This window comes from Aphelocoma coerulescens, chromosome 7 (genome assembly GCF_041296385.1).
Source record: "Aphelocoma coerulescens isolate FSJ_1873_10779 chromosome 7, UR_Acoe_1.0, whole genome shotgun sequence".
NCBI lineage: Eukaryota > Metazoa > Chordata > Aves > Passeriformes > Corvidae > Aphelocoma > Aphelocoma coerulescens.
The window spans coordinates 7,590,389-7,610,238 of record NC_091021.1 but is presented as its reverse complement, the minus strand read 5'-3'; the positions used below and the strand labels follow the sequence as shown (position 1 = coordinate 7,610,238).

The 19,850-nt window shown below is 39.0% G+C and overlaps 1 protein-coding gene across 6 annotated transcripts in view; it reads right to left on the bottom strand.

Moving 5' to 3' along the window:
- Positions 1–6,114: 6,114 nt before the first annotated feature.
- The window catches only part of GULP1 (GULP PTB domain containing engulfment adaptor 1), a 176,932-nt gene continuing 163,196 nt past the window's right edge, over positions 6,115–19,850 (bottom strand). For all 6 annotated transcript variants that reach the window (XM_069021937.1, XM_069021933.1, XM_069021938.1 and 3 more), the window contains 2 exons: positions 16,193–16,287; positions 6,115–8,189 (listed from right to left, as the gene is read on the bottom strand). In XM_069021937.1, coding sequence (XP_068878038.1) covers positions 8,118–8,189; positions 16,193–16,287 — 167 coding nt within the window. In that variant the 3' untranslated portion in view covers positions 6,115–8,117. The remainder of the gene's footprint in view (positions 8,190–16,192; positions 16,288–19,850) is intronic.

The window sequence follows — 19,850 nt, the reverse complement described above, 5'->3', positions numbered from 1 at the left end:
TGGCAGAAATGTCAGAATGGTGAAATATACACCCACCACATATTTCACAGCTTTCCAGAAAGTTCTCTAGGAAGACTGAAATTGTGAAAAAGTAAAAATGAATTCACAAAATCTAAGCAATTATAAGAAAAATAAGTAGTATTCAAACAAATAGAAGCTAGAATACTCTCTGGGCTTGTAAATAAGGACTTGCATTTATAAAACATAGAGATAATGCATTTTTTATACATTTCATTAAACTCTCTCTTGCTTATTGTCTTGTTGCTTGTTAATTAAATTCGGGGAGTAAGAATGTGTCCCTCTTTAATCTAAATTCTGCCAGAATGTATCGGAAGGTACTTTTTCCCAAGGGTTTCCTCTGAGGCTGAGAAAAAGCAAATTTTAAATGCTCTCTGCTTTGTAACAGCTGAGAGAGGGGCCGATGTCTGGAATGCATTCAGTGTCTGTCTGCACCTATTTGCCTTGTGCTTGAAATCCTGATGGAGATTGACTTGACATTTCCACAAGCTCTGTCAGCTCTGTTAAGCTGCATTCTTGTTCAGCAGCTGCGGTGTCTGAAGCACCTCCCCGTTCGGCCACCCCGAGCTCCCCCTCCTGCCTCAGGAGGTACCTCTGGAAGCATCAGTCTCCGGAGGAAAAGCTTTCAGCGCCCTCCTTTGCACAGCAGTGCACACTGGGCATTTGTGCAGCGTTCCCATTCCAGTGTGAACAGATCAATGAGCAAGTACCACTTGAAATACTGTAAACAGTTTGTCCACACATTTTTCTGAAAAATGAAAGCCATCTGCAACATGGTAGTTTTAGATCCTTGATAGATATTGCTCAGTAGCATTTTCTGCATCAGCTATACATTCACAGATGCTCAAAATGTGTTTTCAGGGTAGTTAAGCGTCATGTGAGTCTTTTCTGTGGGCTGTGTGGTCATGCAAATTCAGGTTTTTCTGGCTGATAATCTCATTCACACTAACTTTCTCATTTTATATCCTCTCTCTCTGCTTCCCCGTACCTTTTGCAACCATGACAGTTTGTTTATGAGCACACACCAAGATTCAGGATGACCACTGCATTAGAGTCAAATATTGCTTAGAATATTGTTTGGGATTTTTTTCCCTTTGGCATTCAACCTTTTAGACAGGGAGGTCTGTGAGAGACTGAATCAGTGGTCCTGAGAAAACAAATCCCTGTTTTCCTAAGTTTCAAGTAAATTCATTATGGCTCTATGACTCATGTGGCTTTAATGGCCTTACTGGTTTATTTATTAGAGTGCCAAGAGGCAATTTATCTTGTTTACTTAGCTCTCTAGTCACATATTTCAGACTTTTAAATAAGATTCCATTCTTTTAAAATACCTACTTTTAAAAGGGCTATTAAATACTGGAATCTTCTACGAAATTATATTACTCCAATTTAATATATCTAGCCTTTGCCATGTTACCACAGCATGCAATTGTGAAGACACAGATCACAGTCTTGTTCAATCTTTTTACATCAAATTTTATGGCAATCTACAGGTTCTATCAAAATACACACAGTGAGCGCTAAAAATCCTTAACACCCCGAGGGACAGATTTTAGTGTAGACTCACTAAAACCTTAAAGATGTGAAAACAGACATGCAACTTTTAAAGTCAACACTAAAACTTTTCATCAGGAGACACTTTGACTCAAAATCTGGAAACAGCATCAAGAATTTTAATTTTTTTGGTTAATTTTTGTTTGCTTCTCAGCAGCAGTGTGGCAGATCATCAGCTAAACTACAAAAATACAGCCTCACTCATGAATGCAGCACAGCTAAGCCCAGTCTCCCAAGCAATCCCACAGAGCATTTCCATGCTCCTGTACAATTTCTCACTCACTCTCACTTACCTTGAGAACTCTTACTTTTATTGCCAAGTGTAGTTGCTTCTTTTACATCTCAGGTTTATTTACCACAAATTATATGTGATCATGTCACTATTTCACAGGGTTGAAGTGTTTCAAAAAATCAGATTTATTCTGGCTTTTTCATAGTATTTTAATGTATATAAGGTTGCAAAAATTGGGGAAACCCATTCCTGCATTGTTTACACTGTAGGTAGCTTTAATCTGCCATTATGGTGGCTCTCTTCCACCACAAAAACATTAGCAGAGTATGTACATGAATCATAATGTGAATACTCTAAATATTAATGATGAAGAGGAAAAACCATTTAGATTTTTAGTCTATCAAGGCCCTTCAAATAGGTTTTGGGTTTTTTTTCCCCCAAGAACCATATTATCTTTAGAACCTTATCCTATCACAGTGCACAGGCTAAGGATTTTCTGTCTTCACAACGTCAAGGATTGCTTTATTTAAAAACAATGAAGTTCCTTAAAAAAACCCCAAACTACAAGAATACCAAAATATTTAAAATGCACAATAGTTTCCCAAAGCAAACCAGTTTAGATCCCTAGAGAACTCATTCAGTTATTTTCAGTGAAACATGCTCAAAAATATTCCAATTCTAATACGGTGCAGAAGCTCCAAAAAGCACCTTGTTTTTACTGAATAAAATGCTCACAGAATACAATCATAAAAGAAATAAAACTTGCCACAATTTAAATGTCACACATGGTAAAACCAGAGGTAGCTTTTAGAAGTACTCAAGTTGAACAGAATTTCTGAGTTTCTTTTTGGTCAGAAAAGCTTGTGTGTAGCATGAAGCTGCAAAGAAAACTGAATTGATGAAAATTCTAAAGGGTCTGTTCTAAGACTCCTCTTTTGGCAGAGTTCTTATAAGGAGATTAATTTATATAAAGATTATATTAACAGGCATTTAGAAAATATGGATGACTGTCATGCTTTCCAACCAAGATTAGAATAAAGGCAATTAGCTAAAGCACTTTTGTAACAGCCTAGTACAGCTTCCTTTTGGAAGCCTTTGTCAGATATGCAACCTCACCAGGTTTTTAATATGGTACAAACTACCAGAAATTAGGATAAATGAACGGAAATTGAAGCTTGCAGCAAGCAGCATCTTGGACAAGGCTCACTGTGAGTTACCTACTCTGTGTGAGGCAACATTCCTTGCTTCTGGCACACTCCATCAGCTCCAAGAGCTGTGGACTGCAGATGTGGCAAATCTACCTCTTGGCAGCCCTCATGCAATCCTGAGCTAGGTATAAAAAGTGATGGGGCAGAACAAGAGAAGTTCTCACATCAGTAAAGTTTCACAAAAAAAAATGCATTGGGACTAAACTGCTTAATGTTGGCACAAGATGATATTTTTTTTCCCTTTTAATTTTCTTCTATACTTCCTTCCTAATTTGTTTCTGCTCCGTCTTAATCTTTATTGCAAGGCATAAGCTTTGCTGAAATAAACAGTGGAAAATGTGAGGAAAGAGAAAGAAAAGAAGAGTCTAAAGGCTGAAATCTGCTGACTTCGGTTGCTGTCATTCATACAAGACTTAAAATAAGTTCAGTCCATTCCAGAATCCACTCTAGGAGGCTTAACCTGCAGGGTTTGTTATCCCTAACAATATAGAGATTAGATTCTTGGGAAATTTCTTAAACACAAAAGTTTAATTGTATATTCATACATTTGGAAACATTTACCCCATCATACACAAGAATTACATATTCACTCCAAGAATCCCACTGTGTCTTGTAGTTCCAGAAAGTGTTTTGGTCTGATGAATAAATAAATGTGCAGTTTCTTTAATCTATGCACCACCACAGGCTGAATGCTGAAGCATCCCAAGAAGGCAGCACATATTACAAACATCAGGCTTTCCCTCAGACAAAACACTGCCTTGCCCTTCTGAAATAACTGGACAAAACCAGATATTTGAAATCCTGGTCTCTACTTCATTGATGAGAACTGCTAACCAGTACTTTTCACCAGCTGACAGTGCAACCAATGCTTCAGTCTCTCATTAAGAATTTGTCTATAAAAGGAAGGGGGGAAAGCAGGCTAATTAAGTACCAAAGCTCACTTGCTGCCTTTTAGCTGAAGCTCACCAAACACCTGCCAGTAGGCATTTTCAATTGCATTTTAAAACACATGGCCAGTTATTCTGAGGTTTTTTGTGACTTCTGCATTCTCTAATTTTGAAAAGCAGCAACAAATGCCCTAAGTGTGAAAATAAGAAAGCTGAGACCCTGCCTGTAATTCAACACTTCTCCTGTCTTAAGAGGGTATTCAAAGGGTGACAATCTCTAGTGACAAATGAGATACAGTGCAAACAGGAGCACTGGGTGTTTAAGCAGAGATTTCTCAGGCAGTGACACTCTCCTTTGCAGAAGGGACTCTTTTTGTGAAGCAGAGTTGCTCGGTGAGAATGAGACCATGTCCCGTCCCACAAATTGAAAATTAATCATCATAATGAAGTCTCAGAGCCAGACCCATTCCTTGGCACATTCAATCACCTCTGGGATTACACAGCCACACTTCTGCAAGTGTGAGAATTTCTCCTTCTTTTCTTCCTTTCCATCTGTGAAGCCAGAATGGAATATAATTCCTTTCACCACATGAAGGATTTGATCTTTTCCAATTTGAGCAATTTGATCAATAATATGTTTAGCACAAATCCCATCTGTCACATGGAAGGACAAGAGCCACTTGCAGACTCATCAGAAGTAAAGATGAGTTAGGCCAAGAACATCCTGCAATGATGGTCAGTGATTTATCAGAGGTTAAAAAAAGAACACACAAACTCACCATATTTCAGCTGTTTGACTTCAGAATTCTAACCTCAGCAGCTCATTTACTCAGGTATACCATTATAGGCAGCCAGAACGAAAAAATAGTTTATATCATAGGAAAAAAAAAAGGAACATAAAGCAAGGAATACTGCTTCTTGGTGTTAATATAGCTTGGTATGACAGGTCAGGACAGTTGCTGGGCAGTCAAGTGGAACCAAAATCTACTATTACATGTCCAGAAGTGATACAGCCACAGTTAGCAGGTTCAGCAGGGTGATCACTGTTTAAAGAAGAAAAAAATAGAAAGGGAAAGAAAAGGCATCCAAAGGAAAGAAAAAAGTGTAGCCAGAACGGGCAGCATGAAGATGCACTGGTATTTATTTTTGTTGGAGGGCAAATTTACAAGTCAAAAAAGTCTTGGTCATGACTCACTAGCACCGGATCTCTAACCCAGTAGGGGGTGTTACTCTCTCTGAAACAAGATAACTCCCACAGCCAACACTGTGGTGTGAGCAGAGGAAGCATCCCACTCACTCTGACCAGAGCAAGAGCAATTGCCTGGGCTCATCCCACTCACTCTGACCAGAGCAAGAGCAATTGCCTGGGCTCATCCCACTCACTCTGACCAGAGCAAGAGCAATTGCCTGGGCTCATCCCACTCACTCTGACCAGAGCAAGAGCATTTGCCTGGGCTCCTCTGACTGCTCCCAACCAGGTATTTTCAAAGTGTGGAGATGTAGCACAAGGTGTTATTGCGCTGCCTGTGAGAGAACAGTGACAGAAGGAGGGAGGAACAGCTGGTGGTTACAGCTCACAGGAGGTGATGACACGTGCTCCTTACCTGCCAGCCCTGCCAGCACCCATTCCCATGGACTGTTCAAGCCCCATTCACACAAATCCAAGTGCTTAGATGGGTTTTGATCATTAACTTGGAGGGAAGTTTTACGAGGGAAGAAATGACCAGATGGTTTAAGATCAGTTTTCTCTTCTCAAAAGCATTGACACCACCTGCAGCAGCCTGTCCCATTAACACACCTGGGTAAAGAGATTGTTTTCCAAGGCTCAGGAAAACTTCAATTATATCCTTCCCTCCTTAAACAGTCAGTCAGGAGCCAAGTAGATTGAGCAGAGAAGTACGGGGGGAAAAAAAGGCAGAAAGAAAAGTCAATTAAATCCAGGAAGCACTGCAGACAGTTACTCCCCAATTATCAGTATTCTATAGCTGCCTATAGAACAGGATTTTTCTCTGCTGATTGCAGATTAGTCCAAACTCAGTAATAGAAGTGATTGGAATCACTCTACCCTGTCTGAGTTCAGATCCCTTCCAAAGGTGACTTTTGACCCATTGCAGCACTAAACCCTCCTTTGCAGCAGGTCCAGCCCAACATTTAAGCACCTCCCCACCCTCCCTTCCAACTGGGCATTTCAGTGAATGAACACTGTGTTCTAGGATGCAATTTATTTAAAAACATTTATTTTAGGCAAAATTAAACAGACATTTGAGATTACATAGAAATACAGTTTCCAATTGGATCACATAAAAATTAAAAATGCACTGTTGTGTAGATTTAAGTATTTTTGTATGTATTGACCAAGTATGTAAGATTTAACCATGCCATTTGCAGTCAACTATCATAAAAATCAGTAACGAAAAAGGTTTCTTAAAATGTGCAAATATTATCTTAGTGTTACCATTGATAATAAATGACCACTAAATAGATGCTTATTATGTAAAGCTTTTTAAAGTACAATAAAAATACAAATTCTATTTGTTAAAAAAGGCCATTGCTATGGCTACTAAACATCCTCATTATACAAATTCAAAAATACTATATGACAAACAAAATTATAAAGACTTCTCTTTATGAAACATATACTATTCTATTTGTTAGTGATTTAATATATTTTTATATATATATTTCTCTATAATACTCTATATGAATGATGACCAAAATACAAGAGAGAGGAAGACTAATGCAATGTAGGCTGTTAAGGCCCTGATTCAGCAAGGTACCTGAGGATGTGTCAAACCCAGCAAAGGAATAACCCCATTCTTTTAGTGCACTCCAAGGGTACATGCACAAGTACTTTGTTGAACAAGGCATAAAGATACACATGTGATAACAAATTTGAAAAATGTGTTTTTGGTGTAAACTGTGATGGTTAAGGACAAAACTGTGAGTGACACCAAAAAATCCTCTCATTAAAAAAAAAAAGTAAAAAAGAAAAAACCTGAAATTTTTGGGGGTTTTTCCATATTTGTATGTTTTTAGGGGAAAATACTAGAGGTTTGAAAGCTTTTGAATTGAACTAATGATAATAATTTTCTGAGATAGGTTTAAGAGGGTATCTTATTGCTTATGAGAAAGATTAATGAAGAGTATGCATAGACATGTCAGCATTCATCTCACCAGCAGCTGAGAATTTTGATGTGCAGGTATTTCTGTAACAAGAACAACCAGTGGGTACAAAGGACTTATTAACTCATAGTGCATTCTTTGCAGAAAGCCTCAAAATTAAAGATGTGGAACACTAAAACAGAGAGTAAAAAAATAATACTCAACTGAGCCTGGCTGTAAACACTCAGGTGTTGAAAGTAATTCCAGAACTGAGCCCAGTGCCTGCTTATAGACAAAATTTCATAAGTTCTTAAGTAAATGCAAGACCATAATCTTCCTTTTAAGTTATGGCTAGCATGTAATGGATTCCAGGTACATACTTTACACTTCAGCTATAAAATAGCAAAATAAAGGGCAGTTAATTTGTCCATTCTGCAATTTAGCAGTTCTAGGCTCATTAAGCACTTATCAGCAGACTAATAACTTGTTAGTTTCTAAAACATGAATGAAGGACGTCAAATCTGGATTGTATAAACCAATGACAACGTATGTACAGCATAGTAACCACACAGTAATGGAAATCAGTCACACTGCATCGAGATTTACTTTTGAAGCATAGAGTAATGGTTAGTATTTTATGGGTTTTTTCTCTGCAAATTGAATTTTTTTGTAGTAGATATTAATAATTTTACTGCTTGAATATTAAATAATGCTTTAGAAGCATAATTTAAAAATGCTGCCAGGTAAAGTATTACATAAAAATCATGCCTGCACATTTGCAGAGAGAGAGAGACAGAGAGAGAGAGAAGGAGGGAGGTATATGTGACCTTTCTGAAGAACTTCTCCAAGCTAATAGTCATAAAGCATAGTAAACTCGGGCCAAAATGTGAGAGAAAGAAACACAACAGCGTAATTTAATTCATAGTTCATAAACAAATACAACTTTTTACATTTGTACAGGGAAAGACTGAACTAAGTTGGATTTTTACAGAAGCAAGCCTCACAAGAGTTTACATGTTGAAAAAAGCAACTTTTGGCACATGGATAGTATCTGTGAGTACGTGTTCAAAAATAAAAAACCCACCGCGGAGGAATTTCACATTGACTTTCTTGGCATCAGCACCTGCTGTCTAGTGGGTCAAGACAAAATACTGTGCCTTCAAGAGTTAATCCCATTTTGAACCCCTCCTGCAATGAAACAAGACATCATTAGGAAAAAGCCAAGTGAGTTCTGGAGGATTACGGTCTCTTTTTAAAAGCACTTAAATTCAAGCATATCTTTAGGCAGACAAACTGACACAGTACTTCAGCCTGAATTCACAAACACTGACATTACTTGGTCAGCCACTTTTTAGTAAGTCTCAGTGGTTAATTTATAAAAGACATTTGCCATACAACAGAATAGCTACAATATGTACATAAAGTTAAGAAAATACTATAGAATAACAACATTGAATATTCATGTACATAGGTCAACAGAAATCCAAACAAGTTTGATGTGCACCATGTTGTTCCTGAGTAAAATTCAAGAGGATTTATAAGCAGGAAAGATTAGGGCTACATGAGCACAGAGTTTACTATATTTCTATTGAAAAATACAGGTAAGACATGGACATTGTAGCTGATACCAGGTGTCCCCTACATTCTGTGGTGCCTCAAGAGCGGCCCAACAAAAAGTGCAGGACTACCCCACCTCAGGGGGCTGTTCTGAATTGCTCCCAGTGCAGTTAAACTAACAGGGCTTTACTGCCCACTGCCATCTGAGCTTCACCAAAATGGCAATTAAAATCATACTTGACCTACTGCAAATGAGAAAACTGTGCATTTTAAAGGCACGTAACTCAGTAAAACAAAATACAGTGGTATTTAGCAAGTGCTGTGAGTTGCTTTAAAAGTTCAGACCTAAATACCTGAGTTTACTTGTTGTTACCTGAGTTTTATTTGTGTTATTAGTAGAAACACAAAAAAGGTTATAAGCTGGATGCTACCACCTCCTCTGTGGAAAAGAAATTCATTCTACAAGTACTTCTTTTTTGTATGCTTTTATACAGGCTTGGCTTGCTAAAGGTACTTAGTTTGCACTAGTCCTAAAGTAATAACTGCACTTTTAATACAGGAAAAACACTCTTATTTTCATTTCTCTTTTTGCATTAAAAGAAGCTGAATAATTGTAGCTTGACCCTCAAAAGTCATCTGGGAGTCAAGAAAATTTCAGACTTTGAAAGTTTAAGCAATTGGAAACAGGGCTCTGACTAGAAATGCCTTGAGAACATCAACTCCACTGGCAGATGTTGCAGTGCTCAGTTCAGTGAGAGAAGGCTGATTGTGTGCTATGAAATTAGTAACAGGTCATTTCACCAAGAAAATATCTTGTAAACAAAATAAATCTTTTTGTAAAACAATCTGTATGGGGACTAGGCACAAACTCAAGTCTTTCCCTCATATGCACAGCAGTACCTCAAGACCACACCTTTTGGGTTTAGAAGGTAAATCCAACGTCAAACCAGCTTAATTTCAATCAAATTCAAATCACAGGCTAAAATTTGAAAAGTATATGAATATCTAATAATGCTGCCAGCTCCTGCTATCAGGAGAGTAATGTGGAGAAACAGAACAAACCTCCTGACAATAGTTACTAAATGGTCTGTGAATTTCCCAGTAAAAGTTGCATTTTGGTAAAGGCAGATCTATGCCATGAGATGTTGAGCCAGTAGCAGCACTGTGGTGTAAACACTCTCCAACTGTGCTTACCCAGTTTGCTCTACCTGGGTGACACAGTGCTGCCAAGGCTCACTAATGTATTTAAGATTTTTCCTTTTTTTGTTGCCCTCTGTATTTTCCAAAGGATTAATAGGAAGAACATTCAATGCAGAAAGTATTTCCAGCAAACAGTAGCTGAAATCCCAAGTGAAACACATCCTGTTATAAACAGTGTTCATTTACCCAAAGGCTACTATTAATTGATGTAACTGCAGTCAAAGGAGGGCTGCTTACCCAGAAGGAGAATTCAGGGAATTAGCCCTACAGCCTGTTACATTTTTAACCCTGCAGTTACAGCATGCCTAGGATGCTAACCTTTTCAAGTATCTGAAGGCTGTTTCCAGTTTTGAGCTTGTAAAGAGATACAACAATAAGGGATTGTTGTTGGTGCTTCAACCTGAGGATGCTTGATGAGCTCCAATAGCAGAAAAACAGCAGCTGGTGTGACAAGGACAGTGACCTTCATCCTGAGCCAGCCAGAGCCTTCACTGAACATCCATCCCATTCCTGTCCTGCATGGTCTTATTTTTATCCTATACATTTAAGTTTGCTGATGTCTTAAGCAGCTTCACTTCCAATGCCCTTTTTCCAGCAGGCAAAGAGCAAATCTGATGATGCATTTTGGAAGCACACATCTCACTGCTCTTATGCTGAGCATGTCGAGTTTTTTCCACACAAACTGATACTTTGTCACTTAGCACTTTACATGTGTTTGCTATGACTTGACTTAGAACTATTTCCATTTTCTTGAAGAGCTGTGGCCTCCTTGACCTTTCCTTCTGCAGCTTCACTCCAGCCACTTCTTCCCACACCCGTTTAATCCTTCTCAAGCTGTGATATTTTGCATTTAAAAGAATTACGTTCCCACATATTTGCAATGTGATCAATGCTAATCCATTAAGAGATTGCTGCTCTTTATGGATCATAATTATTGAAAAAGTTTTTTAACTTTATTACCAAAATGAACTCCTGTCCTAGCAGAAATCAGTGATGTGGTTGCCAGGGGCTGTTACCAGTTGTGTTCCTGAGAACTGTGGCTCTTGCACATTCCTGTCTGTAACAGGGACATGGCATTTCCATGGTCACTTCTAAGCCACACCAAACCCACGACCATCAATGTCAGATTCTGTAGGTACAAGCAGGCTCAAACTTCCATGACGACCACAAGGCCAAGAAGCCCAACAGCACAGAGAGGACATCAAAGCAATCCAGATGGCTAGCTGGGCATTCCTTTCATTAAAGGAATGTAAAATCCACATTTTTCCCTCTTGAATATCTAAGTGGAGGACAAGAAGTGTGTAGGAGTATAAATGAAGGAATGCTGCATTGTTTTAACCAATATTCCTAAAAAATTAATTGCAACCCTCAAACAGGAAAACAAATAATCAGAGTATCTTCACCCAGCAGACTCCCTGGCAAAGTGATTGCAATCAAATTTCCAAAGATGAGGAAAGCACAGACTTCAAATCTCCCACAGCCATCACTATTCCTAATCCCTCAGGTTCTGCACTGTAACTCCAAATGCTTAGTTAATTTTTGGAATCTCCAAAACTATACTTGGGCAAAAATATAATTTAAAAATAGAATCCAACCAGCTGCAGTCCAGCAAGCCATGGGAAGGCTTTAGGAGTAGATTCTCCTTTACATGCAGAGTAGAGCTGTTGCTGATGCAGGTAGCAGAGCAGTAGTTCCCTGCTGCAGTTCTCCCAGCAGTGCAGAACACTGAGTGCCACACGTGCTTTTAGGACTTCATATCTACACCTGAGCTGCACAGGGCTCTCCAGCACTCTGCTCCCAGGGGAAGCTGTTCTCTGATCATAACAGAACAGCACATGCCAGCTTTTAACTCTCAGCATCCACAGCTGTAATAGCAATGAAATCAGTTGCAACAACTGAGATTACAAATTATGACATTTTTTTCTAATAAACTTGACTAATGTGTTAGATAATTTTTTTTAATGACATAGGGAGTCAGCTTCTTGTTAAACATTATGTGCTCTCTATATATACATATGTCATGCATTGCTAATTTTAATACACAACACTTAAAATATTTTTCCTTGTCTGAAATTCAGACACTTCAGCTTCTAATAATGTGTGTTAGCATAACTCTGCCTGTTCATTAAAACCCATGTGTGCTATGGCTCCCTGTACACTAAAGGTTCAGGAAACAGAAACTCTTCATGCAGTCAAAAAAATCTCTCTGATTTGCTGATTTTCAGGGAATGCAGAAAAAGGCCACCCCATGGTACTGGCCAGGAGAGGGAGGAAGAAGGGCTATGAAGGGTACACCTATATTGTGACTTGTTTTTTCTGTGTTCATGTCCTCCTCAAGTAGCCTTTTTTTACTTTAAAGGCATTTTAACAAGGACTGAGCAGTTTAGTTACCCTGCTAAGTAATAGTATTGTACTAAGGGATGTGATTGATACCTTATAGAGAGGAGCAGAGCTTGTTTTCACTAGAAACAGCTCAAAAACAATCCCTCTTCCAAAACTAGCCTTTTCTTGGTGTCAAGGATAAAATAATTCTGGTTTAAACCAGTAAGCAGTACAAGACAAAGAACTACCACTTCATCAGGAGATAAATTTGCCAAAGTCAACCTTATGGCTCAGAAGTCAACTCACTTATCATTTCACAGTGGCTTCACTCAATGAGCTTAAGTCAGCACAAACCCAGCAAAGCAATGACAAATTTACATATCTCTGAGAAGATTATTTAGAGGGCTGAGCATAACTTATTTCAGATGGAAAGACGTCAAGCCTACTGACTGCTTCAGGGCATGCAGGGAGAATGGCTTGCAGCTCCTGGAAGCTTTCTGGTATTAACTGCCTTGAGATTTTAATAAATTATAGCAGCTGCTGCTGGTATGACATGATCCAGGGAAATTTCTCCTCACTGCAAGATTTCTGGGAAAATAGACATTCATTTTATTAATGTCTGGATACAGTCAAAATAAAGATGAAAATATGTTTCAGCATAAGGGTGCAGGGGAACAGGAGGTTGGACAGTCATCAGAGAGAGGCTTGAGCTGTAAAAGTCACATCTCGGTACATGTTTGAGTTTTAAGCTCTCCAAAAAGATCAACAGCGATTGGACTGAGAAATGGAATAGACTGCTCAAGTGTGAAATTTGGATCCTCAGTGAAGTTTAAAAATAAGAGCGTTCCCCTAGAGGCCAGGGAACTTTATCTGATCTCATTAAGTTCAGAATACAGGATGCAAAGGCAAAGCACCCACTACTCAAGCATTTATTCTCCAGTGCCTCTTCTGTGCTGTGCTCTTCTCTCCCACTTTGTTCACAAATCCCCTCCAGCACATGGCTAGATCAGGACAGCTTTGCTGCAATAGGGTGTGTGTGCTGAGGCACCTCATGTTCCACACAAGAGCATAAGAGAGTCTGAAGTGGGCTGCTCCAGTCGGGCTGTCACATCTTTGCTTGCCATCCTCACTGCATAGTGACCTGTATTCAATACCCTCTTGGAGGAAGTTTACTCCTGGAACTATTTTATGGGTGTCTGTATAAAACCTACCTTTACAGATTTAATGGAATACATAATTACTGTAACTCAGGCTGTACTTCCATAATGCAAAAATGACAAGACTCCTCCACTTTGCATTTCAGAGAAGAAGAGAGGCCCACATTTCTCTTCCATGTTTCTTAATGTTGGATTTCCAGAGCATGTTGAAAATTCCATGCTCTCACCTTCTTCATAGGTTGTGTCTAGCAACTGTTGAGTCTAGCATAGTTTCTTCTGCTTGTTGAAAGGTTTAACTCATCATGTGCAAATAAAGATTTGCTCACAAATGTGATTGAGCTAACACAATCTATGTACCAAAGGTTTTGCTTAAACCATTTCCTAGTGACAACCTAGTAAAGTCAACTGCAGGTTTCACAAGTGCACATGGAAAACAAAGTGAAAACATAGCAGTGAAAACAAAGGCTTAGTATTAGCACCTAGCAAGACAGACTGAAGAAAACTACCATCAGCTGTCCCTAACTTAGAGATCGTAGGCCCCTAAAAATGAAAATGGCCCTGACTCAGAGTTCTATATATAAAACATAAATCTTAAAAGTTTTTATGTATAAACACATATACTATAAACACATATCTATATAAAAATAGAAACACAAGACAAACACATGCACATTTCAATTGTAAATGCTTTAAATACCATTATTAAAATATGATATACCAACCATCGCTGACGCTGTGCACCCAGGAAAGCACAAGGAGACAAAAGAAACATTAGGAAAAACATGTTTCAATCTGTATTTTGCACCAACACCACAGTGAAGTAACTGCACACAGTCTTTGCTTTGGCTCAAGTTAGAATATGGGGGTTTTTCATACCCTTTCAGCTTTACACTTGTTCTCAGTTGGATCATAGGTGACAAGTGTTGTGCCTACATAAAGGCCCACTAATTAGTTTTCAGTGAACAGTTGATATGCTAGGGGGGAGTGCCTTTCTTTGCAACAGAACACAGCAACTCCCTAATGCTTGGAGGTTTTGTTACTGGTTGGTTGTCTCCTTTTTGTAGATCAAGAGAGTACAAGCAATGATGGGAGATTTTCATTTCATGACTTCAAACATCTTTGATAAAGATTTTTACTACTCCATTCCCAGATGTTTTATGAGGTGGCAGCACTCTGTTGTGTTATAGGCTAACAATTCCAAATATTGACAAGACATTACCTGTAATAGGAACCCTTAATATGTGACATTTAAATATTGACATACCATTATTAGTGGTAACCACAGTTACTACAATTTATTTTTCCCTAAAACAATGGAAATGTTTTAGGGAATGGTAATATATCAATGTGAGGTGCTGTAAGATTTGGGGTTTGTGTTCAAGAGCTTGGTAACAAATTATAGCATTCACAAAACGTAAGCATGTTGTTGGAATTGCAAAAAAGCCAGTTTTGGCTTTTAGCTGCTCTTTGAAATTATGTGGGGGACCAAGAAGCTAAATTTCTTACTTCATATGGAGCAGAGATTGTCAGTGGAACCATCCTAAACTGAAATGGAAGAGAAAATGTACTCAGGCAAAGTAAATGGTATTTAAATCTTGTTTAAGCCATTTTAAAGAGCTTTTGCTATTCTCTAGGCCAGAGAGAGGAACAGAAGGAGCCAGAGAGCAAATGCTCTTGGACTTTGTGGGCTCCGAAGAGACAAGAGGGCTGGAAACCCTGGGAATGCTTTCTACTGAGGAGCCAGCATCCTAGAAATTCAAGTTTCCATTATTTTCAGCCTTTTCTTCTGCTGGCAGGCTGCTTAAAAAAGAATAGATAAGCAAGCTGGCAAGGAACTAGAAGTTTTGAAAGTCTGACTGCAGAGCATCATTTGTTCCAAAATTTGAGGACTTTCTCCTAGAATTGTTTCACAATTGGGTCAATAACTGAATGGATACTGTTGAGTGTTTCAGAATCAACAAACATTTTCTGATAAAGACACATCAGTTCAGAATTCTTGAATCAATTCTCAAAAGTTTAATTGCCCCAGAGTGCCACGCAGCTGTTTTTAAAGGCAGCAGATAATTGCCATGGCCCTGTAAGCACCTAAGTCTGCCCAATGTTCTGAGAAACCAAAGTGATGGCACTGAGGGAAAGAGAAGGGTGCACTGGGATGGTGGAGATTGCTGCAGCTGAAAAGGAAAAAGATCAGGAGATATGGAGGGTTCTTGGCTCAGATCTCTTCTTCAGCTCTCTCAGTCCCTTCCCAGGGAATGGTTCCCAAACCATCTTGGTTACACTGCTGAGAAACCTCACATTAGTGTAGCTGACTGTATTGGTACTGATGCCATGATGATTTTTTTGCCTTTCCTTTTATACCCCTTTTATCCCTTTTATAACTTCTGTATTCTTAGTGCTTTTAGCCTACATTCTTGGACTTGTTTGTTCACCTAGGAGATGAAACATTTTAGAAGCTTCATAGCTAGAGATCAGTGTGCCCCAGACCCCAGGGTCTACTTCAGAACACATTCTGTAAACCAAGATAGAACCATCCAGGGGAAGGCTCCTTGGGGAGGGGGGCTCACTTGAGCCTCTCATTGGGGAATCTTTGATAGATATGCTAATTAGTAAAACCTATAATATACCAGATCTTTTGTGGGGGGTGCATTGCAGTGTGCATGGAGGTGCATTCAAACTGGATCCAATACAAAGGCAAAATCCCTTTTTCCCTTCTAACCATGTTTGATTCTTGATTTTAAGACCAGGAAAAGGTCTCAGTACCAGGTAGGGCTCTTGAGGCAAATCCAAACTCCAGCTCAAAGACCAGGAGATAAACTTGCTTAAAAGGAACGGTCAGCAATAGGGGTTTTCCAATGCATTAGTGTGCACGTTGTGGAACACATTTTCAGAGTATGGTAAGTATTTACTTCAAGAATGGGCACACAGCCATCAAAAACCACGTAAATCAGTAGTTACCTGCATCTCATCTAGTTTGGACTGAATGTCTGGAGGGAAATCTCCTGCTCCACAGCTAAAAGGGTCAAAAGGTTCTGCTCCAAAAAGGTCTCTCTCTGGAACAACAGAAAAGTGAGTCACTGGGAGAACAGGTATGGGTTATGGCTACAGTGCTCTGAAAAAGCCACCTCACATCTCCTTCTGAGCTGAATAACAGCACCATCAGATACACTACTCATTAACCACAACTTTTAACATCCCAATTTGAAAGCCAGGTCTCGAGCAGTTTTCCAAACTTTAATACACAAATATTTTTCCAAGAACACCACCAAACTTCTGTTGAAGCCTCTCTTTAGCTTCCTTTAATGCTTGTGCCTTCTAGAGATCCGATGGGAAGTTGTTGCCATTTGAAGAGGGCATCATCTACTGACATGTGCTCTGCAGTCTGTGTGTGAAAGGAGTTTCAAAAATGAAGAGGAAACAACGGGACATGAGTTGCCAAATTCCATCTCTACATTATGTCAACAACAAATTACCAACCAACTAACCTTTGTGTCCCCCGGCTGCCACTCATGTTAAGGATGTCTTTGTGAGACAAGCAACTACTCTTACTCAGGCAAGGCAAGGCCTTTGTTTGATACAGTTCTTCAATTACAGCTGGCAGTAACTAAAACTAAAAATTGTCAGAGTTTTAAAATCTCGGATAAGATCACATCAAGAAAGAAAAAATAAAAAAAACCACCCAAAACCACAGCAGGACCAGGAATTGTCACTTATGCTAAAATTCCACTAAATTTGGGTGCATAAATAGAACAATTGCAAACTTTCCTCTTTCAATACAGACGTTTGTCACTTTTTCTTAACTGCAGTTTGCATTCTGGTGGTCAGAGGGAGAAGGGTGTTCCTTTTTTTTGTCTGGGCAAGAAGAAACACCTCCAATACAACTGGATTCTTTTTTCTTATTAGACCAGTATAGTTCTTCATATCTGACTGCTCAAAAATTTTTTGGTTTTTCAGGTTTTGGGTGGTTTTTCCTCCTTCTTAGATTTTTTTTCCCTACATGTAAAGGTCCTGTCTCTGTACACTTTTTCCTATCTCACGTTGGATTAAACTAAAGCAGTTACAAAAATAATTTTGCTAACCCAACCCAACTGATTGCAGAATTTACAAGCTGCTATAGCCTTGTCACTGGTGGAGAGAAAACTGGAACAATTAGGAGATATCCTCTCTCCTAACTTTCATGGCTGCCTAGCAAGAAACCTGACAAGCATTCCACCTGCCTCAAAACAATTTTAGTTTTAGAGCATGACAAGAAAGGGGGGCAATAGTAACTCTGAAGTGATTGGACAGTTAAGCACAAGATTAACCCACCCTTAACACCCAAGGTTTGGGTGACAATTAACTGCTTGACCCAAACCCCTGTTATCAGTGGTGCAGCACACACCTACAGCTGCACAGATGGCTTTATTTTGGCATCCTCAGAGGCAGAATTTTAGACCTGTGTTCTCTAGGCTCTTCAACATGTATTGTGCTTATCAGTCTGTCAGGGCTTTGCCCTTACCAATTAGGTGTTATCAGGCTGCACACCATGCATTTTAGATAGTTGGCAAGTATCATCATTTGCTCCCACAATAAAGTACAGAAATTCCCATCATAAAGTACAGAAACTTGAGCAGGAACTTGATTGATTACATATTTCAAAAACTGTGGCTACACAGCTCTGAACTGTCACATGGGACCAGGAGATGGCCCAGATCAGAGAGCCTTATTCCAAGAGTCCTCTTGAGCCAAGAAGAAATCCAGTCTTTCCTGGCAAAGGCAGACTACCTGCGTGCAAAAGAGACTTTAACTCGGATAATCCAATGTAAAAATTAGGTTCTCTCTCATCCTTTGCCTTTTTCACAGCCAAAATGGGTCTGCTCCAGTCTAACTGGTGTCCTGAAATGCTCTGATGCTCCTAGCAAATAACCTTCAGATGTGTAGCAGCTCTCACTTGCAATCTAACCGCTACTGGGCAAAAAAGTGATTCTACTTTATAACCCTCAACAGTCTATTTGTTCATTATGTAGGTCCATTTTCTTTCTCTTTACCTTTAAAAGGAGCTGACAGTCTTCTCTGTGGTCAGACAATTGAAAGCAGGCAGTTCCAACACCAAGGCTTACCAAACATTCTATGAATGTATTTAGGAAAAAGCAGTGAAGGACAAGACTCCTGCATTTATTCGTACTGAATTATGACTTAAGACTATTTTAAAAAGCAAGTATTTTGTACACTATTATGGATATTATCTCATTCATGCCTTATTATTGGGCTTTTATTAATAAAAGCACTTTTGAACTCATTAGCAGAATAGCAGAAGTTTTAGCTCTTTTAATGTCATTCTTTAATGTGGAAGATTTCTGAATTTATACTGTATACAAGGCAGAATTTAAAATCAACCAGAGTGTGACTTATTCCAAGTGACAGAGCCTAATAAACCCTGCACAGAATCAAATTGAAAATAAAGAAGTATTACCTAGTTGGGTTTCTGTGGAAAGCTATTACTTGGGGAGCTATCTCTACCATAACTTGCTATCCATTCCAGCTAACGAGACCACAGAACAACTCCTTTTCTGCAGTTAGAGTTTGTGTGTTATAAGAGAGACTGCACTGCTGAGAGTCAGCGAGGGACAAAGTGGAATATTTTCAGTAGCAATGCCAGTATTTGTCTTAGGAACAAAAGCTGAGGAACCTGTGTAAAATGGAGAAATACGAAGATTTCATCCCTGCAGAGCTGCACTATTGCATGGCATATCCATAAGCTTATCTGCCAGTGCTCACTCCACTCATGATGGAGGAGAGGCTCCTTTTTAGCACAGATGGGATAAACTGGTAACTTTTTATTTCAGGCCAGAGTATTTGCATGAAAATTAGCTACAGCAAGAATATCTTGCCTGGCACACTTCTCAAAATTACTGTAGCATAGGCAGGCATTTCTTTCTCCAATAGAGCAATCAGGAAGACTTTGAAAATGATCCTTTCAAATGGTACAAATAATTTCCTTTCCCTTTCTCATTCCTTTCTGGATGAAAATAAATTCACAGCCTGCAAAATTGACCCACAAATTCAAAAGCCATGAAATGTTGATGTTTTAGACCCTCAGCTCAAACCACAGGATAACATGAACAAGTGATAAATTCTGGGACCTATCTGACATTCAGGAGAACACATAATACTGGAGAATAGCAACCTGCACTCTATGATAAATTCAATATTAGCAATTACTAAAGCAAAAATATAAATATTTGGCTTTTGTGCTGCAGCTGACATCCCAATCTCTACCTTAGCTATCATCCAGGCACACAGCTATGCTGATATATGCTTTCCCCAGATGGACTGGAGCAGCTGTGATGACAAAAATTAATCACACTGAAATCACACAAAGAAATACTTGGAATAAACTGAGACAGGGTAATCCAGAAAGCCTTTCCTTTAGCTGCAGGCTACTCCATATTTTTTTCTTTTGAAATTACTGCATCCATTATTCTGACAAAATACCCTTAAATATCTGCAGAAAAAGAGCATCTTGGAGCAGATTTCTACATCTGCCAGTTGGAACCTTGTCCATGATGCATTTATGTGAAGTAAATATTGAGCAACTCAATAGAGAATAATCCTCTCCAGTTCTTTTCTGAGATAT